General features: G+C 37.5%; 1 protein-coding gene across 1 annotated transcript in view; it reads right to left on the reverse strand.

The window, feature by feature from the left end:
- The window catches only part of NELL2 (neural EGFL like 2), a 142,228-nt gene that overhangs the window by 59,196 nt on the left and 58,763 nt on the right, over nucleotides 1-24,269 (reverse strand). Inside the window, exons 10-13 of the mRNA XM_042816304.1 lie at nucleotides 21,823-21,914; nucleotides 18,944-19,046; nucleotides 15,069-15,197; nucleotides 2,070-2,195 (exon numbers count right to left, since the gene is read on the reverse strand). Coding sequence (XP_042672238.1) covers nucleotides 2,070-2,195; nucleotides 15,069-15,197; nucleotides 18,944-19,046; nucleotides 21,823-21,914 — 450 coding nt within the window. The remainder of the gene's footprint in view (nucleotides 1-2,069; nucleotides 2,196-15,068; nucleotides 15,198-18,943; nucleotides 19,047-21,822; nucleotides 21,915-24,269) is intronic.

Raw genomic sequence — 24,269 nt, forward strand, 5'->3', positions numbered from 1 at the left:
TCCCATTACCATTTTGCATGGATTTATTAACATGCAATGTCCTGTACTGATCGTTTTTGTTAAATGGAGCTTTGGTGGTCCTCATAACACAATACATTTCTTCAGCAAAGACAACTTTAAGCAATCTAGTACGTTAAAACTTTTACAGACTCTATGTCAAAGCCACAGCAACACACGCTTACTATTTGTCATCACTTTACCTCAGATTTATATCTGGGCAAATGGGTGCACACAAAAGTCTCATACATCTGGAGCTTTGATAGGAGGCAAAAATCAGCAAAGATATGCTGATGGGTGAAAAAATCATGGCAGCCTCACACACAAATATGGACACTTGCCACTTGCCCCAGCATTTTACTGTAAATGTTCTCAACACTATTTATGCAGACTAAAACAAGCACAGAATGCCATTTACTGATCAAAGCAAATGACTTGAAAAATCTCCCGTGCTTCACTTAATTTTTGAAACATAACTGACCTTTCACTTATTGTTGTTTGATGAAAATGTCATGGAATATTCTCGCAAGTCTATGTATGTCACTAACAGATGAGCACCTCCACTGGAGGTGGAATCAGTAAAAATCAATTTATTTTGTGGTATACAGACTTAACTATGTTAGCCTGCCACTACTGGAAATTCAACAAATCAATGGACAACCTCATGGTTGCCTCTCAGTATCCAGAACCCACTAAACTCCAGAGAAACTCTGGTTTTCACGTCACAGCAGGTGGCATTTCTCAGACTTAAGGTTGATCTAGCCTAGGGAGACTCAAGATTTGAAACCTTACAAGTCTATTTAATTTACTACCTCACTTCCTTTTGCATTACCTTATTCTGCTTGATCATAGAAAGTGTGGAGGAGAAATCATTCATCTTGTCAGCCATCAGGCTGATTCCAATAGAAACTATTATCTAAAAATAAAAAGCCTACTCCATTTGGAATGGAAGATATGCAATGGATTTCTAACTGGTTTTCCACACATTGGATTGTTTAGAGTTTTTGAACTGCACTGAACTTCATAACAACACATTTCAGCAAATAAGAGGAATATAGTGTTCAGAACATTGAGAAATACATTTTCTATATTTATAGGCACCCAATGCTCCTGTGAAGTTGTTTACAATGGTTCACCACTTGTAGAGTTCAATCAGAATGGCAAATTAGGAGAACCAAAGTAGAAAAAGTATCATGGTGATTTAGATAAAGGCAGTCCTAAAATAATCTTAAGGTTCACACTCAGCAGGTAGTAAAGCAATAGTTTCAGTCAGCTAGGAATGAGGAAAACATGAGAGAGTTATGAGAAACACACTGGCTGCTGCAGGAAAGACCTATTAAAAGCAGCCTATAACTTGGTCACTCACAAACAGATTGGCTCTGGTGTGGAAGACAATTTTAAATGTTCAGTTTTTATTCGATAACCCTAAAATAACCTACAATAAAAGAAAACTAAAACAAGTGAAAGTCAGCATGAATGCAGCACTTCTGCTGGAGCTTCTGGTGTCAGCAGATCCCGAATGCAAGCTGCAGAGATGAGACAGAAAATCATATCCAGCAGCACGAAGCTCACTGAGCTCCTGCCCTTCAAACCCAAGGCATTTGGCTGAAGAACTGCCCAGGTCTCATCAAATTTAAAAAACAAGGGAATGCCAACATCTAATATGCATCTAATCTAACATCTACATTTATCTCCATCAGAAGTCTGAAGAAGCACCATTTGTCTTCAAGTGGAGTTGTGCTGGTATGCCACATGGAAACTGAGTACCCCCGAGAGCTACTTTTGGTCTCTTGTTTTTCTTCCTTCTCCCTTCACCTTTCTATCAGCACCCAAGCCCATGCAGATGTGAGACAAACCTGACTTCTTTACAATTCCAGACAAACAATGCAACACACAAAATCTGTAAGAAAGTAATTTCTATACCCCACCATATCCTTGTCATTATTTTATTTTGTTTAATGTTTCATGCAGATGTTTTGTAAACCTAACAAAGATTAACTTTAGAAGAAACATATCAGTGCTCCTAAACGCTATCATCCTGCTATTTCATTTTGCAAGCATATCCCTCTCACCTGTACATGAATAGTCATCAATGCGGATATATCCTGTTTTGCAGATGCACATGAAGGATCCTGGTGTATTTACACACATGGTGTTCTCCCGACAGTAGTGCTGCCCCTCAGCACACTCATCAATATCTGTGAACAGGATAAAGAAGAAGATAAGTCCCTTTCTATTGAGTTCTTTAAAATAGTTCCATACCCGACTCCAGAAAATAATGTGTTCCTTGAAAAACAATGCATTTTGGAAAATTTTTTGCTTTCCACTTTTAAACAACTCCTTGAAGTGTTCAAACAACAGGAGCAGCATGAGCTTTCTGTGAACTGCTGTTAGGGGAGTTACAACAGTGATTACAGTGGCTTGGATCTTTCTTGAGTCCTTTTGAAGTGCCTATACTGCTATTTCTGTGGTTTAAAGAAGAACAGAAAAAATAACTGGAGGTCCAAAACAGGAGAACATCTGCCTCAGCACTGCAGTGGCATCCGTCACTGTATTCGTGTAGTCACTGCAGGCACCAGTACAGAAACACACTACTGTGTATGCCACGTTCCTTGGAGCTAATAGGCACTGCTGTTTGGGAAGGACCTGAAAGGAATATGATAAGCTCTGAAAAGACACCAGAGCTTATTAGAAGTTTATCTTAGAGCTATGAAGTAGGCAATTGGTAACTTTACATATTTTACATATTTTCTTAAATACAAATGTGAGTGTGTGAATACATAAACACACAGATATACATACACACATCCATACCTGGAAAGAACATGTGAGAATGTGGTTTATATAAACACGTGCTCTTGAGGGAAAAAAGATGCAACTTGATAAAAATACTTGTTGGAACAGAGTATCTGCAGCAGCATTAATGTATAGAGGAAACTCCAGATATCAGTCACTGTAGGTATGGACGTCAAAACGTAATTGGTTTGGATACTCACTTTGGCTGCAAAATTAGTCCTATTTCTGGTGCTAGCCTATACTTCAATGGTAAGACTGAGAAAGAACCAAAAGTAACAAAGCAGCTTCTGCACACTGTTTTTATGCAGCAAAGAATAAAAGCAATATTAATTTGGAAGCGATTAGTAGCATGCTGTTCCCATAATAGCAATGATAAAGACAGCATTATTACTATGCTCTGTACATATAGTTAAATTGTCTTGCAGTGTGCCACCGAATCTTGCTAGAAAAGTATGTCACAAATCAAAGGGGTGGATTGTTGGCCGTGTTTTTTTCCTACTCGTCAGTTTTAATTTACTCCCTGTTTTCAATGCTGTTTACAGCTTTCAGATTTGAAAATAAAATCTCCAGATGGGGAACAGTGTGATTTTCCAGAGTTTGATGATAGTTCAAAGCAATAGGTTGAGTATATAAACTCAAATCAGACTTGACTTCCTAAATGTCAACAATATTAACTCCCGTACTTTTCTCCTGTTTAGGTCATATGCTTTTCTTCCAAATCTTCCTCCTGTTCCCAGCCTTTTAAAATCAATGGGCACTCTCTCCGTGTACTCATTGACTGCTTCTCCCTTTACGTTTCCAGAAGAAAATCTGCTTTTCAGTACAAAACAATGTGACACATTGACTACAAGTGATCCTGTAATCATTTTTCAGTTTCATTCAGCTTTGAAGAATGCTTGTGTTTTTCCCAGCGTATAAGGTCTCGGTTTCTCTGCCCAGTGCAAATGTCCTGGGGACTTTGCTGGAGAAGCTGGCAACATATCACTAAAAATCATGAAGTTGACAATTGTAAGTGCTCAGCAGGGTGAATCCAGGCTATTTTTTCACAAATTCAGTTCCCAAGAGATTCACAGCCAATAAACTTCAGCTGTTTTCCTTCCTTCCCCCATAAGCTCTACAGGCACAGAAGAATCATGTACATATGGGCACTGATTTGGAAAAGCACTTGTCATTTTCACATATATTCATAAGTACAAAAATAAATGTGCACTTAGAGTGAGTTCAGTGAACATAATGAGGCAATGCATTTTGTGCAAATCATCAAAGGAAGTGAAAAAAAAAGTGAAGCTATCAAAATAGCAGGAGCTGTTTTGCACAGAAAGTAGGAAGTGGCTCAAACTGCTGAAATAGATACAGGTGTTCTGCAGAAATGTAGACGTAGAGTTCACAAAAGCAGTCAGAAGCTACAGCACATGCCTCAGCAACTCCCACAGATGATGCAGCTCGTGGCTTTCCCTTTCCTAGTTCACAACTCCATATTAAATTAATGGTGTTGATTTATATTTAAGTAACAACATCAGTCTTAGAGTAATTAGAGGCCTTATGTTCTTTGATTCAACAGACTGCCTATGAGCCAGCTTTGACACCAGTGGAAAATTCTACTTAAAGATCCAAAGCCTCAAAAACATTAAATAGGACTTTCTGTGAACTGCATTAATGATTGCTTTGCTGGGTAAAAAGCCACAGGAGACCAAAAATGCTAATGATTCAAACCTCCTAGTTTGGAAGTGTTCTAAATAAAAGCTTTCATTTTGCCAACATACCACGTATTGAGGTTTTGCAAAATGTTTTATTTATAGTTGGATTTATTTCAAAGCCTTGCTTATTCACTTGTTATAACAGCAACAACAAAATGATCAGGTTGACTTTGGATTGAAGTGCTTCATTCAAACCAAGCTGATTTACTTTTTAAACTGATTTTTAAAACTCACCAGAAAACAACACACTTTCCCTGCCAGCTCTCTATAGTTCCTACAGAAAATACGAATACTGCTACTACTTCTTCATTATCTTACATTGGCACTAAAACACCCTAAGCAAGTGTTAAAACTCCATTGTTACGCATCATGGACACGCATCTGATAAGAGGTTGCTTTTATGAACAAGTTACACCAAATTACACTGCCAGCGGACACAAGATAATTAATACAAAAAGAAAAAAGCAGCAATCAAATGACTTGCTGCAAAAAAAAAAAAAAAAAAAAAAAAACAACTGAACAACAAAAACATGCAATTCCATTCCCCCTTTAGAACTTTATATGCTAGCTTTGTATATATTCAGTTAAGGTAGATAGATTGAAGAAGATTGAACTGGGGTGGAGAAAGAGTCCAGTACCTGTTCTTTTAAGACCTCCAAAATAGAAGCCTTTTTGTCCTGCTTACTGGTTGAAACACTGGTTTAGCCTTTTATTCACCTTGAGACACAAATGCACTAATACAACAGAAACCTGATGTATTTCTTTATCTATAAAAGCCTACAACATTTATCTTAATTTACCTTGCCAAAAGCCTTGTTAGGATATTAATGCCCATTAATGTCTACTGCTTAGCCAATAAGATCTTTAAGTCCATCAGTTCAATAGGATAAATGCACCACACCAATGCTTCTAAAAACCCAACAATAAAGGCTCACGTGTCTTCGGTCTGTGATGTGATGCTGAGCCACCAGCTGGGATGTACTGACAACAACATAGTCATGGAGATTGTCAACCTGCCCTGTTGCCAGTGGAGTAGGTGAAAGAGAACTATCAGGGAAAATGGGTTAGTGCAGAGGTATTTGAAATCTGCACTTCAATTATTTATTTATAATTGCAAAAACTTCAAAACCAAAGAAAAGTTTTTTTTTTCTTTACCCCCAGCAGTCACAAAATTTATACAAAATACATAATCCAGGAAAATTTTCCCTACCCCCCCTTACTCCTGTACCCAATAGTTTGCTTCTCTAGAATGAAAATCCCAGTCATGTCTAACAATTTCATTAATAAAAAAAGAATTTGATCTGTAATCTATAAATAATTGCTGACCAAAGCCAACAAACAAAGATTCTCCTTAGACCTCACCATCCATCATTACCCTTATCTACCCCAAAAGCCTGCCAGAACAAATGAGACAAGTACTAAATCACTAAATCTGTCCTGGAAAGTGAAGAATCTGCTTCCAGAATTGAGGATCCCTTATAGATAGTGTCTTGCCTCCAGCCATTTCCTTTAAAATTCACTGCTTAACTAGCATAAAGGATCTCTTTGGTCACACTCACAGAGGCATATGGTTGGCAGGGGGAACCTCTTGCAGGATTTTTGCAACGGATAGTATTAAGTACACAGGAGGAGAGCAAACAGGAGCATTAAGAGTTGCATTTATAAAAATGTGCTTCCAAAGTGCATCAAAAAGTACTCTGAACATGCGCGCAGAATAGACTAGACCTTCAATTAAAATTTAAAAACAGAAAAACTTTTTCTGTTATAAAAGGCTACATCTTGATAGCCCATAAAATAGGAAGCTCCACATTTACCTGTAGAGCAGGGCAAAGATTTTCCACCTTTGTAACGCAAATTCATCAGCAAACCTCCATGCTGACCTGAAGGTCACATTGCTAAGTGCAAGGGCGTCATTTGCTCACCTTTCCTGTGAGGCTGGGACCCCTCTGCTGAGAACTCCAAGGACGGATGCCAGTAATGACAGTCATTGCAAACAGACTTCAGACTATTATTTTTATCACTACTCTCATAGAAACAGAATCTGCTCCCTCAGCTAGGAAAAGAGCATCATAAGATCAGTAGATGTTAGCCACCCAGCAAGAGAGGACAAAAAAGGAGAATGAGCAGTGAGCAACCAATAGCAACCACTGCCAGAGAAAATGCAGAATCAAAATCAACACAACCTCTCCTACACAAAAAAACAAAAGTTGTCATTTTCCTTTCTCTTTCTCTTCCCTCCACTGACAACAGTCCTTTTCCCAGCTTCTCTGGCACCTTCCACCTGTATGAGAAACTTCTGTCCTGTCTGAGTCTTTGCTTGTGTTCTTGCTCCTCCTGTTCTCAGCCCATCCCTCCCCAACTTCTCTTTAAAAAAGACAGAATAGGCTTCCCTAACTTTAAAGCAAGTTCCCATCAGCTCGCTCACCTGTAAAAGTACTTGTACTTTTACCTGTAAAAAGTACTTTTTACCACCAAATATACCAACTCATTCTCACACTCTTTCAATTTGTTCAAGTTCAAAAATCCCCACTCCATTGCTTCCATAAAAATGTTCTTACTAGGGTCTCTTCCAGTTCCCCAACTTTCAGTACTTGCAGACTCTTCTCCAGGTTCCCTTCACTTTCATCAAAAATCACCATTTCTTGCATGCTTTGTTCTTCACACTATTCTCTTCCTGTATTTACCATTTCTCATCTGCAATCTAAGCAAACAAAACACCTCAGGGCTTTGGCAAAGCCTTTGCTGCTTCTCCTCCCACCATTCTTTTTAGACTCTCCATCATCAGGCGAACCTAAGCTTTAACTACCACTCTTCCTATAGTGAGTCACAAATCTATTGCTGCTCTTTTGTTTTGCTTTGCTCTACCATATCCACCACAGCAGAGTTTCCATTTGACATATTCCACTTCAGTCAAAATTGTGTGTTTTCTCACAATCTCCCACGTTATTTATCCCATCTGACTGCACTGACATAGCTGTCATCACTCAGACCTTGTAGATAATCTTTGAGTCTTTCTTCCCCTCAAATACACAACCTTGTACCAAACCAGTTTAACGTTACCAACAGATAGTAAAAGCCTAGCAAAATTACTCAGCAATTATGTGTACCTATGTGTACACACTGATTATGTGTCTGACTTTGCTGGCTTTCTCTTTTTGTTCCTTTTTAAAAAAAAATTTATTCTTACTATTTTACAGTTACTTCACAAGAGGGAAGAACTGGGACCTGAGTCACGATACAACTTGTCTTGTGAATCAACTGCAAAAAATGTACCGTATGTATTCAGTTCAAATATATTAAAAAACATCTAAGCATACATGAAGAAAAAAAAAAAACAAAAAGGAAAAAACACCTTCCACAACATTGCGCTGCTTCCAGCAAAGAACCTGGGCCGCTGTCTCACTGTAATGATGTATAGAGAGGGTAAGAGCTTAACATTAGAGGAAATGGGCAGCTACTTGTGTCTATTGATTTTTATTGAATTATTAATGGATCTTAAGAGAAACCGAGTGAGTTGGATTATAAGCGTTAGCACTCTTGTAATTGAACTAATAAGAGGTTGTTTTAGCTTGACTAGACCGCTAAAGCATCAATTAGACTAAAAATAAATTCTAAGTATTGGATTCTCATCTAAAGTGTGCTCTTTTCTAACCCTCACTTAAACTGCATGCTTAACATATATACATCCACATGTGGTACACATCTTGGTGGTCTTCCCTTCACATAATTTTAAATCTCTGATCCTTGCTCAGGTCCATGATTTTTCTGCCCGACTCCTGCAGCTTGAGAGCAGGCTATTAGAATTGAAAATATGCTTAAAATAAAGTCAAAGTCACTCAAGGTCTACAGTCCTTGACAGAAGCTCTAGATAGCTTTGAAAGGATACAATACAACATTACAGCATTTCAGAAGTATGATTTTCAACAGTACAAAGACTTGTTTTTATTTCACTTTGCCCCAGTTTTTTAAGAGAAGAGAAAAAACTGTCCTTGTTAAACATGCAGTAGCAGATAGTGCTCACCAGCTTCCAGTGCAAGTCAGACTCTTGGAAGATAATGCAATCTTCGTTTCAGCCTCATGAAAAAATTGCTGGACTCCACAGACATTATACATTTTAAAAATATATATCACAGGAAATTTTTGAAAACAAGTATTGTCTGCCATCATGTAATGTTTTACTTGGCAAACTGTATCTACTTACTATTTAATTTCTTATAATAAATTCATATAGTAGTGTATACATGATAAAACAAGTAATTATATATAGCTATCTGTCAGACATGAAAGCAACCCGGGGGCTCTCCTTAGGCACCAAATAACTAGTCTGATGTAGCTGCACACTGAGAATAAAAATGATGTTGCATATGATTAATTAGTGAATTCCAGAAATCAGAACAAATTACTGAAACTACAGCTCATGATCCATTTCCCTTCAGCAGTACAGTGTTTGATATAGGTCTATTAATTTCAACTGCTAAACAAATCATTTTTCTTTCTAAAAATACGACAGCATCTCATCATTTTCAACTGTGAATCTCAAGAATTCTCTTAATGCTTTTCTTTCCACCATTCTGAAAAAGAATGAAGAGGTAATATTTTTATGAACAAACTACTGGTATATATCAGACTGTACCACATGCGTATTTTAAAACTCATCATCGGAAGAAAGACATATGTATATAGGGTAGTATCTATGGTAAGGGACCGTGTGGGTGGATTAAACTGCATTTGATGTTTGGGCAGGATGTAAAGCATGTAGCATATTCCCACAAGCTATTCAGCAAAATATTGTCTGTTCTACAAAAATAAATGTCAATATCACAACTCATCTCTCAAACGATGCCCAACTAGCTGGAGTATTATAACAGATATAATTGCTGTAGCTGTTATTGCTCTGCATGGTTTGTAAAAGTCTGTATTTAAAATTCACTCTGGTTTAATGTCTAGCATCTCTGTACATTTGTTACAGCTCTTAGGGATCCAGCTTCTACATATCATAAGATATATTGCACATATAGACTGAGGTCTGAAGTTACGTAAGGATTTTGGTATTCTTGAGCACAGTGGAAGCATCTAACTCTCTGAGTAGACATCTCCCAGCTACAAATGAAAACTGGAGATAAAGGTAAACAAGAACAACATTAAAGTTTCACTTTCTTTTCTCTTTTGTTTAGATTGCAAATTTAAACATTTCTTGTGAAAATGTTCGCCTTAATTTCTCTTTCCAAAAAAATACAACCTATGTTTTTATTGCAAGATGAAAATGGTTATCCTCAGTAAGAGAAAATCTCTCCTTACCAAGTCCTGGAAGTGTATGAGTTTATATGAGATTCTACAAAAATCCCTTTGAAAGATGTTTCAGGTGTTTTTTTCTTAGTAACACCATGGTCAATCTTGGCTATGGGTGGATGACAGAATCAGTCTGAATATCTTTCTCATAGAAGTAATTAAAATCAAATAACACTGAATCACCTCCTGCGAACTGTAAATGTACAGACCTTGCTATTGTTATAGGCAGTGGGACTAGCTGTACACAAGTAAATACCATGCTTTATGCACCTGTGTCAGGTATATTTCCAGTACGTTTTAAGTTAGGAATGTTTTATCATCTCCCTGAATAAGAGCCATGGCAGATAAGCCACACTAGCACATCAAAATTGGCCTGAAAATTCTTCACATGTAGATTTCTCAGTTATGTAATGTTGGAAATAAGTTGGCATCTTCTGCCTTTGCTAAGAAAAAAATATTAATAATTGATAATACATTAACTGCTTACTATGAATATTTAATGTTTAATATAAATACTTTAATTGCTTTTTAATATAGATTTGAGAGGAACGTTCTGCCTCCCTGGAATGGAAGTATTTCTATCTACTTTATTAGCTTTTCATCCCAACTCAAAATGACAAGGAAATGGTTCAAATTCTACCAGATAATGCAGATGAGAAACTACTTTTTTAATATATTGTGATACTATTGCCACAGCTCACTTGTAAAAAATAAATTAATAAATAATAACTTAGGTTAGCAAAACAGTTATCTTAGCAAAACAGTACGATAGAGCTCCTAGGTAGGACTCTCACCATAAGAATATTGTGCATACTATGAAGACAGCAAAGCTAACAAATAGCACAGCATTGATTACTCACAAGATTTAAAGTAATGTATTTAAATACTCAGGGCTGTGTCTGCATTTCAGATGTCTTCATCTGATTTACTTATATTCTTTTCAATATTACACTCCCATTGATTACTGCAGTTGGCCAGTATGATTGAACATGTATCCTACTGCAATTTGATAAGGACATCCCGATGAGGTCCAACCAAGTGTTGTTTCTAACGTATTTTGGACACCTACTCTGGAAAGAGATGGTTCATCCTCTAAGATTCCTCATTTCCTTCAGCCAAGGATTATTCAAATCAAGGCAGCTTATTCAAATGCAGATCTCTACACTGAAGACTCTTGAGTCTCCCCTCAAGAGAAAATTATCAGTAAAACTGATAAAATTCTCAAATGTAGACAAAGTCACTCAGTCTGTGGTATTATCTCAGCTGTGTTCTTGAAATTCGGACAAACATGGCAACAGAAAAAAGAAACTAGAAGAGTTATTGAAGAAAAAGTGTAAGTTAGATTAAAAATGGAAAAATGGCTTCAAAGAACGTATATCTGATAATATTAAATGCTTCCAAACATTGTTTGGATAAGTTAGCTATGTCACGTACTGTGCAAGTAGTACAACTAAATACAACTATATCCCACATATCGGATATGGTCCTTACAACCATAACTTAGATCTGGGACTGTGGCCAGCAATCAAGCACCCACTAGTCACTCATTCCTATCCATCAGGATAAGGGAGAGAATCAGAAGAGCAAAAGCAAGGGGGAAAGAAAAACAAACAAACAATGGATTAAGGTAAAGACAGTTTAAGTAGTGAAGAGGAAAAAAAAAGAAAAAAGAAAAAAAAACGCAAATGCAATAACTTGCCACTTCCCACAAGCAGACTGATGCTCAGTCAGTCTCCAAGCAACAGCTGCGTTAGCTTCTATTGCTGAGCATGAAGTCACGGAATATACATCACGGAAAATCCATCTGACTAGCTGGGGTCAGCTCTCACAGTGGAATCTCCTCCCTTGCCTTTGCCCACCTCAGCGTTCTCACTGCTAGGGAAGGTAGAAATAGAGAAGGCCTTGACACCTAACAAGCACTGCTCAAAAACAGCCAAAATGCTGGTATGTTATCAGTAGTGTTTTAGTAAAAATCTAAAAGAGCACCTAGTGCTTACAAAAGACCACTGCATTCTCTCATTTTCTTGCTTGAGCTTACCACCCTCCCTCTTTAGTCAGCAGTTCTTAGAAATGCTCCTGAAGTAAAATCAGATTTCATACAGAAATTGTTGAGCGCTAATTTTAACTCAAAAACTCCAATTTCAAACAATCCTTCAGATCACAGTCTCCAAAAGCTACAAAGAAAGACACCTCCCCTTTTGAGAAATGATACCATGTATGTAAACTGTTCAAGGATGTAAGAACACTTACAACTGCCACAAGCAGATTATTTGCAAACCATCTTATTTCAGCTGATGTCTAGTCTTGCTGCCTGAGTAAATTTCACTTTTCTAGATGCACCAATATATCCTGGCAGCTAAGAGTTACAAACGGTATCCTTAAAAATTTCTTCAGTGTAGCTCCACCACCACCAGTGTAGTGGGCACTCAACCCTATCTCAAATATATCACAGAGGGTGACTGTCCGTTTGAGAGGGCTGCCAAGAATTCTATATTCAAAAGCACCTACATATCATAACCCATGCCCAACCTATCCACAAGGTATCCCAAACCACACAACAACCACCTCAGGCAGGAAGTAGATTTCATAGTACTTGGAATAAGGCTTAGAGCATGTATATGAGGAAATCCCGACTCTTAGAAGTATTGCTTATAACAGTCCTCAAAGGAAAGATAAATGTGACATAAATATTAATAAATATTATAAAACATAAAGGCATCTATCAGAACAATATCTAAAGACATCACATAGTTTTGGAAAAGCATCCATTATTTCCAGGACAGAAGTGAAACACTTGCATCATTCAAAGGAAATTTATGCAGCTTTTCAACACCAATACTGAAGCCAGCTCCAAATATTCTTATTTTTGTTCTACCCTAAGGAGAAGTTCTACCAATGGGAGCGTTATTATTTCTGTTTATTCTCTGAATTGTAACAATACTTAGGCATGAATCAAGACTGGTGAAGTCTGGTTCTAATGCAGAATAAATGACATCCAATTTTGCAGTATATTTTAAGTTTGTTAAGTGAGAACATAGAAACAGCTATCATACTCATGGGCTCTAGCCATTATAAAATGTTGTCTCTGAAAAGCTTTGTATTAATTTGTTGTGTACATTTGTACACTTGGCATTTGCTAGTAATTAAAGCCACAATGCCATTTGCAAGAAGAGTTTGTGCTGAGAAAGGGGGATGAGGACAATTTCAACCATTCAGGATGAGGGACAGGACTCTGAAAAAACCTGCCATTGCACTGTTGTTACTATGTCCTTTAGTGTTACATTTTTTAATATTAAGATTGAGCGTCTTTCCAGAAATTACCAACTCAGTGCCCAAAGTGCCCAGTTGGGCTTGAAAAAGGGATGCGCACCTCTGAACAAATACAGGTATCACAGTCTCATTGGTTCCCTGCCTCTCCACTTCCACAAAAGCAATTCTAAAGTTCCATCTTAACTTTATTCCCCTTGTTGCCAGCATACAACATCTGCACTCAGCCAAGGCCAACTGTTGACCCATGTATAAGAGGTGCACAGTTCCAGTGTATGCTGCCAGTATGGCACTCAGTAGGCAGCACAGCCCTAACTTCAGTCTTGGCTAAGAGAATCCCACCTGGGATTCCATATATGTTTTTAGGATGTCATTTTCTGTATCTGTACATAGTATTACAATGATTAATTCTGGAAACAATGTCATATGCCCAAATAGAAGCATATGAGCTAAGAAATCTTCTCAAAAATTTGTCATGCCATACCATAATTCACAAACTGCTAAATCCATTTATAATATGGATGCACTTATCTTGCCTATGATGATCAACTGTGTCCTCATCTAAACATTTCACCAACAGCGATGATCAAGAAGCTTTCTATTTTTCACTTGTTACATGCCTGGCAAGTTCTTCTCATAGCAACAGACTCTAATTTGAGTGATGTGGGGATCACTAAGAGCATAAATCGTTTCTCTGCTTTTCAGTCAGCAGAGAAAGAATGTAGCAGCAGGAAAAAAAAGAAGAAAAAAAAGAAAAAAGAAAAAAAAACCTTCTGTAAGCACCTGATTTCACCGTGACTGCATGGCTTCAGTGCCCCCCTCAAAATGGAAATGGCTGATGAGTTCCCTGAAATGCAGATCTGCAACCTTAGCCTCTGTGTAAGTCCCCAAGGACTGTGTGACAAAAATGACTGGTGCTGCAACAAAGAACAAGCTACACAGCTGGTCCTGGTGTCAGATACCTGCTGAAATAAACCTGGGAGATTTATTTCTGCATGATTTTTAGTTCTTCTTACAGCAGGTTTCTACCAAATGACTTACCATATGCATTAAGCAGAAATGTATGCTCCTTTTATGAAAACCGACATGAATTCTCAAATCTAACTTTACAGCATTAATGCAGCTTCTAATTCAAGCTGCAGGAATTAACTTCTGCAGAATTCAGCTGAAGAAACTTCTTAAAAGGCCCCAATCCATCCCATTTACTTGTCTGCCACCAGAGAATAGTGCTGCTACTAGGTGGGACTATGGAGTACTGTAGACTCTACTCCGAGACATTTAATTTTCAGCTCAGCTGACTAAATTTAGTCCAAATTGCTCATTAGCTAAAGGCCATGCTGCTGAGAGCACTTAAGCTTTAGTGTAAGACTGGCTTGATGGCACACTAGTCTTATGCCTTTGATACTAATGGTATGGGCTTGCAGAATCAGGGTTTTCACAAGAAAGAGTAACAGCAAGAAAGAAGATTTTGGCTTTCAGTGCTGCAGGGGGGATGTTTTGTTTCACAGGATTACATGACAAGAATGAAAAGATACAAATTTTAGAAACACCTCTTCTGATTAAGTAGCTAGTTGTACAGCTACTGGTAAGTAGCTGTATTAGGAGAGCCTCTAAAATTATAAACCATCGTTCAGGATGACTAACTAGTATCTAATTAACACTAGTATCTAGCCTATTGTGTTTACTTACTGGGGAGGAAGAATGATAGAGTAGTGAAAAGAGTTATACAGAAATGCCATCCAGATGGTTGACTTTTAGGCTGCCTGAATACCGCAAAAATAAAGGAAAACTTGCCTATGGAAATGTGTTTCTACTTCCAGACTTCAACCATAGCAACTTGCAACTTCTACACCAATGAGAATTTTTTTTAAAAAGAATTAATTGGAGAGATAATTATTCTAGCTGATTAATAAGCTGCCTAACTCACATTTAATAGGCCCATCACTCTAACAACTCATGAATCAATACGGTCTTCGCACAGCCAGTTACACAGTGGAGCTGAGCATCTTTGCAAGGTATTACCTTCACAGTAGGCATTGTCCTCTCGTAGGGCCCTGAAGCCATCTCGGCAGCTACAGACAGCTCTGTCATCTAGGTTCCGGCAGACAGAATGCTCCATGCAGTTATGTCCTTCAGTGCAAAAGTCATGGCCTGTACAGAAACAAATATGATAGAGGATTTAAAAGGAACCCAGAATTATAAACCACCCCCTGTCAAAGACAATGCTATTTTTTTCCAGTAAAGTTAAAGAATACTTTTCTATTGTTCATGAGAGGCAGAAAAGCAAATTGTATCAAGTGTGCAGCAATGAAAGGAGTAGTAAAGGCCATGGGAACAGACTGTCTCTAGGTCTTCGCTTCAATTTTAGGTTATGCCATTGATCTGAAGGCAGCTGGGTAAGTGGCTTGCTTAAATCTGCTTACCTTCTCCTTGCTGTTAAGTACTTCTATGACATTTCATAACAATGCATCCTTCTTCCTTTAGGTTTTTTGCTTGTTTGTTTGTTTTTGTCAAACTTTTATAAAAGAGCTCAGTAGCTTAGACATTCAGTAGCTCATTGACTAATGGGATTACTTTCTTTCCCCTAGCACTTACATTCCCAAGTGTTTTTGCAATCTTTCCCCATTTAACTAAAAGTCTTTGATTAACATTGACTCGTTTTGCTTTTCTCTTCCTTTTAGCTTTTTCTTTCAAGCTCCATTGACTGAAAACACTTCCCAGATTGCCTCTGCTACTCCATTTCAGAGAAACTTATTTTTAAAAATTTTACCTTTTGGCCTTCTTTATTTTCTTCTACTCCTAATTTTCCATTTCAATATTTCTTAAGTGTGTTTTCTACTGCAACTTAATTACGAATTTTTGAGATTCTGAAGTTCTTTTCCAGGCTAAAAGATTTAGAATGAGCCTTTTAACTCAGTGGCTTATTGTTGCTGCTGTTGTTTTTTAATATCTTATGTTTGCTTTCACTGAAATCTAATAAATAAATCAGCCTTTATTATTCTAAATCCAAGCTGTTTGCAGTAACTGACTTGAAGATTCCAAACTTCCACCTCTGTCTGTTAAGATGTGATGTTTGTCTCCATTATTTTCACCACAATCTTATTTGTTTAACATTTTCCTCTGTAACTGAAACATCAGAATTGGTCAATCAGCAGTACTTCAATGATCTTTGCCAATGACTCTCTCCTTGTTTCAAAATCTCACATGGGAGAACTGAGGAACTGTGGTTCAAGCTCAGGGCGCCAGACTGGTGTAATAGCAGCAACTCCAGAATGTAAGCAAGCTAGAATTAGGTGGTAACATTGGCCTCTTATGAAATAACAAAGTATTTGCTTGCAGTGCAGAATACTGTTTTTAACACTCCACTGGTATTCTGCTTCAAATTTTGATACAAAACAGCTTCTATCCCTATTTCCCCTAAATCATGTGAGCATGTTTTCATCAGAAAAATCCGGGAAGAAAACCCCCTACTCCATTGTGCTGTTAGAAAGCCAGCATTCCTTTATTTTCACAATATGTACCAGGCAACTTGACAAATCAATCGTGCCCTCTCAGAGTTCAGGTTCTACATTTAAACAGTTAAGATATACATATGCAATACACTGGCATACATATTCATTCTCTTTCAAGATCTCATTACTTTATGCTAATGTTCCTCTTGGCATGCATGCTGGGGGCCTATGATGGTCTTAGGCCACCTACATCCTCCTCTTTATTTCATCTTCCTCTTCATCTCAGTGTCCTTTGGCTGACCTTCTGCTGCTTTTCCCTCAATTTGGCAAATGTTCATTGTTTGTTACCCTGTGCACTACAGCTCAAGAAAATTTATATGAAACCCAAGAAAAAGTCCTTGCATTTGGTGGATGCAAAGATAAAAGTAGTGACTTCAAAGATTCTGTGAAGCTGGACCACTCAGAAATAGAAAACTGTTCCCATATTAAGCAAAGATAAACTGGAAAGTTTTTTAACTTAGCACACATGAACTGCTTTTTGCTAAACTAATATATTGGTCCTTAAACTAATATATTGATGTCTATTGCTAAACCATCCTATATCAATGTTTAACAAGCAAATGGCAGACTCTGCTTGAATGTCAGTTCATACGCATGTTTTGAACTTGAGTAGATTATAAGCAATGTGAAGCAATAGAAATCAAACTGAAAAGGCAAAAAGAAAGAGGAGTCCATAAAGGCAAATGTCTTAGTACTTAAACTCAGTGACGTGGTCATGATACAAACATCAGAGACCTACTAATGTAGTGGAGTCTGATGATTACAGTTCTTTCTTTTCCGCTACAGATAAAGAAAAAAGTTTGGCTAATTTTACTTGCATAATATAATTTGGATGTTGTGTTGAGGGACATGATTTAGTGGGAGCTATTGGTAATAGGTAAACAGTTGGACTGGATGATCTTTTAGGTCTTTTCCAACCTTGGTGATTCTGTGATTCTATGATTCTATGATTTACCATAACTACCACAATGCTGTTATCTAACATAGCATTTATGTTAGAAGCAAAAAGTTCTGTAGTTCTACATGCATTACAAGCTTTTCAATATTCATTGATGACAGCAAAAACGTGTCAAGAGCAACCTCTGCCTGTGGTAATATTTGTTCTTTGCCCTTTTGTTGTCGTCCTCATTGAAGTCTGAATTAATAACAAAGCAACAATCATATTTTTTTATTTCCTGGTCTGGATATCGTTGTATCAGACTGGCATTTCATAACTAAGAATGTACCTGTTATTCATGAAGTAGATTATAGGGTTGGGTTTTTTTGTTGTTATTTTATGAATATTCTTAACATTCGTGTCTCAGATGTACTAATGATGCCATTTAAAGAATGCTTCTTGTTTAAAGAACAAAATCCATGTTCCATGAGGGGCTATAATAGCATGGTTCAGGTAGGACTGAAAATGATCAGAAAGCACTAATCTGATATATATTAAAACTTTCTAGCTCTGGTAGGCACTACAAACACAGAATTATTTTCTCTAGGCCACACAAGATTTTATAGAAAATTGTCATGAAAAAAATTCTTTCTGACTGTGATAGTCTTCAAGAGCTATCAACTTTTCTTAAGCTCTTTTCTTCTACTTTCTTCTTATCTCTCTACTTGATGTCATTAATCATATCCTTCCTGGTTCCATTGAGCAGCACCAAAACAAGTCTAGCTACATTTTTCTTTTCAGTGAAGTGTATCTAAAATCAGCCCAAGAGTCTAACATCTTCTTTCATGCCAAGTACCAATTTATCATTATTTAACTTTCGGAGAAACAGACATAGCTACTTGAAGTTACAAATGCTTATATCTTTGAAGACACTGATATTACCACAGATCAAAAGACTGGGCTCAAGACAGAACAGTTCCTGCACCTTTGGAAAAGACCAGTACTTGTGTAACAGATAAAGTCACACAGTGTACCAAAACAGCACTCAAAGGCTCTGCTTTTAGATTCAGAGTACAGCTCCGAACAGATAGACAATATATGATGCTCTTTGAACAACTGCACAGCACAAACTGTTCTCCAAAGCAGACATCTCAAAGCACGTTAGAAGGATGCTGAGGAACATGTTTTTCCAATCTCATTTTGTTCAGACAGCAGAATGAGGCGTAGAAAATCACTAATCGTGTGTACAGTTCTTTGGAATTTTTACTCATGTTTGGTTAGAATTAAACACACAAGAGCCAGTGAATGTGTCTCACAGAATTTACACTATCAGATATTTTACAAGCAACTTTTAGACAACATGATACAGGAATTGTCCATTCAGATTCACAAAGTCTGCTGTGATTACATGTAGGAGTGTCATATCCAAAAAATCATGAAGAAGTCCATATAATCTATAAGAAAACAAAACAGCACTGAGCTTTTCTTATGTCCTGTTATTTTCTTACCTTTACAGATTTTGCAGCAACTGTGAGACAATGGGATCTGTTGAGATTCTGGGCAGTTCAAAGTTGCACAACTGTCTTTTGGAATACGCTGCATTTTGTGGTCCTGTCAGATGGAAGCAATTGATCGTTGTTGTGGAAGAAGACAAAGGATAACTTTAGTTGGCTTTTGGCATTGTAATTTACAAACAAAAAAAGTACCTATGGTAAATCTAGATACCTTTAAAAACCATTTGAAAGAACAGCAAGCACAACAGAAACATCAGGAACTACCCTATGCTAAAACCTTCCCGTGTAAGAGAAAGTATAAGAACAGTTCTCATTATTTACCTTAGCATTCGAACAACTTGTCTCAAACGTTTCTCATAAAACCACACCCAAAGAGCAAGTTTTTCACTGAAGGAAACAGGCACTGATTCCATCTTAGGAAAAAGCTTTCTTATTAAACTGGGAACAGCATCTGGAAGCATCTAATGCCAAGATGTTATCTGAACATCTTCAGGCATTTAGTGCAGGTCACACACAATCACTGCAGTATGACCATAGTGAAATGCCCATCTTAGTAATCAGGCTACCACAGAAATACCACCTTTAATATCTTCTGATGTGCTCTATTCCTGATATAGCAAAACCAGAAAACAAACAAAGCAAACAAACAAGCAAAGCAATAACGTGTTCCTCCTATGCCAGAGAATCAATAATCCGGTTAAGTATGAGCTCACTGAATTCAGGGCCCTCTATTTCTGCATGAAAGGAAATGCCTGATGAATATGCTATTGCATGTATTATTATTCCAAGTTTAGCATTTGATTTTAAGTCATCTTTAAACACAAAATATAAAATGAAGTGAAAATTACCACCCAAATCTTCCATTAAACAATTCAGCCTAAACCTGAAATAAATAAATAAAGCCAGATGCTGATGTGCACTGTAAACCAGGACAAACAAAAACCAGCGATCTTTCAAAATACAGAAAATAACCTTTGATAGAAATAATATCGGAGTAGTCTGGATTGCATTTAATATTTTTTTTTACAGATCCTTATTTGGAACAGAATGTTTAATTCATTTTTATTGTTTTGCAATATTTAAACAGAAAAGTGCATAAGTGCATGCCTACAGCAGACACAATTGCTGTTTATGACGTTTAAAATTATGTGCTACTTGAAAAATGGAATTCTCTACACCACCTTGATAACTTGACCATAGGCCTCCAACCATGAAATCAGTACTTGTGCCAGTCCTATCAAGTCTGTCTTGTGTTGGGATTACAAATTACATCCCCTCATGGCAACTCCACTGTCAATACAGTAGTGCCAACATGTGACTTCCTGGCTGACCCACACAGTTTACAGCACAGGGATTTTCTGCTCTGAAATACCATTCCCAATCAGAAACAATGTGTACTTCACACCTTGAAAAAGGATAATATGAAGCAAAGCTGCTGCTTAATATTTCAACCAGGACCAGCAGACAGTCTACTAACGTCCAGCATCATCAACAAAACACAGAAGAGCATGACCAATAGAGACACTTCGTTCACAGTGTGCATCTGATACACAAAAAAATAAAAACAAAAATTGAAAAATATAACTTCTGATGACTGTGAATTAATCACAGAGTTAATATCCCAGGTGCCACACTGAAAAACATAAACTCACAGTCCTGAAAGCCATGTGACTGAAACATGCATTTCCAAAATTATTTTTTGGCCACGTTCTCCTTCCTTTTTGCAAAAGATTTCAAAGAATCAGAGAATTAAGCTCAGATGAAAAGCAATGACAGTAGGACAACGGTCACCATTTTTCTCTGTAAGATACACACTTTCTTACAAAGACATGGAGATGTTTGGAAATTGCCAGGAATTTTGCCTGATGGGTGGATGGAACCCCTGCCTACTCCTGGAGAGAGGGCACACCAAAGGGAAGGTTGCAAGCAAGTCTGAGAGCAGAATACTGGCTCTGAAGTCTAGGCACAAACTGCCATACCACCATGACTTATGGTAGTCAGAAAGGATTTTATACCTCAATTTTTGAGTCATTCTAGATTTCCTGCAGCCCCACAAAGTTTGTACAGTGTTAAGTACTGCAGTTAAATCCCCAGACCTCTGCTGCATCTTCATGGAAGGAGTTTTCCCATTCGTTCCCTAGAAACATGCATTCAGTTTTTCAGTTGCATGATGCAGCATGCAGCTCCCTGCCCAGAGATATTCCTACCCCATTCTTCTGCCTCAGCAGCAAAACAGGGCATGCCACAGCAGGTGGGTGACTCAGCCTGCAGTCATGGAATATATTTTGTCCTCCGAGTGCATTTGTGGTCTACAGAGCATCTTTATTCTTGCAGCACATTCTGGCCAGCAGCACAGAGTGTTCTGCTTAAAAATCAAATGACAAGTCTTCTAATTTCCAACATAAGAAAGAGAGCTGGACACCCAACATGCACCCCTTCTTTTTCTTATTTTTCACCCATCTTTTCCACTCAGAATTATCCTGAAGTCTAAATTATGTCCCCATCGTGTTTGTTCATCATTTGCACTTGAGCTCAAAATTGTGAACAATAGCTGTCAGTAGAATTGTGAACAGCACAGATGTCAGTAGAAACATAACACAGCCTGGTGGGTCTTGTTACTGATGATGGGGAGGATATGTAAGGAGGAAAGAATGCAGCTCAGCCATCAAGCTGTGTAATCAAGGCTTGCTGCTATGCAAAGCAAATGTATTTGCAAAATTGTCTGTGGAACTCAGTAAGACAAAACAAATACAGGATGCCTTAGATGACTTTCTTGTTGCCATTTCCTACAGTGAACCTATCTGTACATTTCAATAGTGGAACTTTGATATTTCTAACACACAAGAATTTTTTATCATAAAAAATGTTCTTACCTTGCACTCAAACAGAACACAGTCCCCTGAGCTTGAATACACCGTTTCTCTTTGTCCTTCAAAGTAGGTTCTGCCTTCAAATATGCACACCGCTTCAGGAGAAAATAAAAAATATCACAAAGATTTTGTATTAGGATTCTGTTTATAGAACCTATGCACTTCTTGAGAGATAATGGCATTTTAGAATTTAAAAACTGATTCAGCTGCAAGAATATTCTAAAGCCACCTGCAGGAGTATGGATATCACAGGGAAAAAAAAAAAATCAGAGAAAAAAAAGATGAAAGAACCACAAAGGCGTGTATAAATAGAAGGTGAAGGATGGTGGAACTGCAGGTGAGGTACTCAGAGACTGAGAGGGAAAAAGGAATGCACCGCAGGTCACACAAGGAAGGTGTGGCTGCCTGCCTGGGCAAAAATGAAGCACAGAAAGGAAGCTGGGGCCAAGAGCAATGCAAAGGGGAGAACCACACTCAGCAGCAGTGTGAAAAGCTCGGAGGTGAACAAGGGCTTGGAGATGTGAGAGCAGTGCAGGTAACATTAACAGATGACTGTTGTCCTCAGAAGGAATGCTGTATGATGAAGGGCAATCACAGAAACCACATATTTGCATTTTGCTATCACAGCCATCTGAAGTACCACCACAGATATTTCTAAGTTACATATTTGTAGCTTGATTATCACCATTATTTAACCACTACTGCTAAAATATAATATATGAATTTTAGTGCACAGGAACAAACTTTCAGTGACAGTATTTTTTGGTTTTTTTTTTAAGTAGTGTCAAACCACGAATGACAGGATGACCCAGATCAGTTGTTGGTTATGCCATGATCAGGTCTCATGTCACTCCTGCACCCTGACGATGCCACCATTACAGCACGTGCTGATGTGGCACATACCACATTGCTCACTGAAATCCCCATTTGGTATTTAAAGGCTACATAAAATACCTGCAAAGCAAACCTCTTTGGATTTTTTAGAAGCATCTATTACTGCAATTACATTATGCAAAGTATAAAGGCTAAATAAGGTAAATACTAGATGGAGAAAACTCAATGTTTGCCTCTGCTGCTGCTGAGGACACAGTCAAGACTGATCAAGGAAGTACAATCATGAAATAACAGGAGTGGGTTACTGCTTTAAAGTTCTATATTACATGTTTGAATATAACTCACTAATCATTGACTTGCAGATGTAAATCAATTTTACTGCAATTCATTCACAGATAGATTTACCTATTCCGTTTAACAAGATAACAATTTGAAGACAATTTTAAAATCTCTGATTGTGCAAGAGTTTCTATTGCCTGGCCCACGTTAAGTACCCTTACAGCTTTCCCTTTGTATTTTATTTTTTTTTCTTACTTGCAGCTCCCTGATTTTGTAAACTTCTTATTACATTGTGAGTGTATGACAAGTCATGCCTTGAAACCAGTATTTAAAAAGAAGTGATAGGCATAGTGACAAAAATGTTGCATAATTTTCCCAAATTTCCAAATATGAGTTAAAATATCTTATAAAATATGAAGAATCTTGTGTGAAATAAGTATACACAGCCCTTCCAAGGAGTAATATCACTATAAGCTCCAACATCCCAAATCTCATGAATGGCAGTTTGCTGTTAGACTCAGTGAAGCTCCTTAACAAAGGGAGGAGTCCTAGAGCTAACAGAAGGAGAAAGTGTGCATAGCATCCACAAAGAGGGATCACAGAGTGTTGAGAAAGTTCAGTATACTACAGTGCTCTACTCAAGCTCCTCTAGAAAAAAGTATGTGGAAAAAATCCACATAAATCTTTACTGGGGACTAACAGATCTAGAATCCAGACAGGAGAAGAAAATCATTCAGTCATATATGTCACTTCCTACATATTACTGGCCATGACACTAAACCAAAATACTCATATATTAAGCCCTTTCCCCTGTCACACACGTTTTGAGCTTCCAATAACTGCTACAAATGACAAGAAAAAAACAAATACAGCAATGCCTGAGGACCAGACAGTGATAATGGACTGACAGCATATCCTTATGCTTCAAACAGGCAGCCCATGCCTGCTCATAGGAAAGGCAAAAGACATCAAGATCATAGCTATTCTCTTGGAAGAAAACTCTCTCCTGAAACCAAAATATCTTTAGTATATTAATATGACAACCTATACATCTTATGAAAAATAAATTAGTATCCATGCTACCTCACATCACAGTCCACTGAATCCAGTCACCTTATCAACATTGATAAACCTCTGGTTTGGTTCTCCAGAGAAACTTAATATCTAAGAACATAAGTAGAAAAACTACCAGAAGACATGCAAAATCAGAAAGATATTTCTTATTTTACCAACAACCCTTTGGAGTTTTTAGTGTGAAATTATCTTAACACGGTGCTGCAGTACCACAAACATATGCTTAGCAAAACACATCACTGGCTCAGTGTTTGACATCGTTT

Source organism: Centrocercus urophasianus, unplaced genomic scaffold (genome assembly GCF_019232065.1).
Source record: "Centrocercus urophasianus isolate 14NV4802_14NV808 unplaced genomic scaffold, USGS_Curo_1.0 seq_15, whole genome shotgun sequence".
NCBI lineage: Eukaryota > Metazoa > Chordata > Aves > Galliformes > Phasianidae > Centrocercus > Centrocercus urophasianus.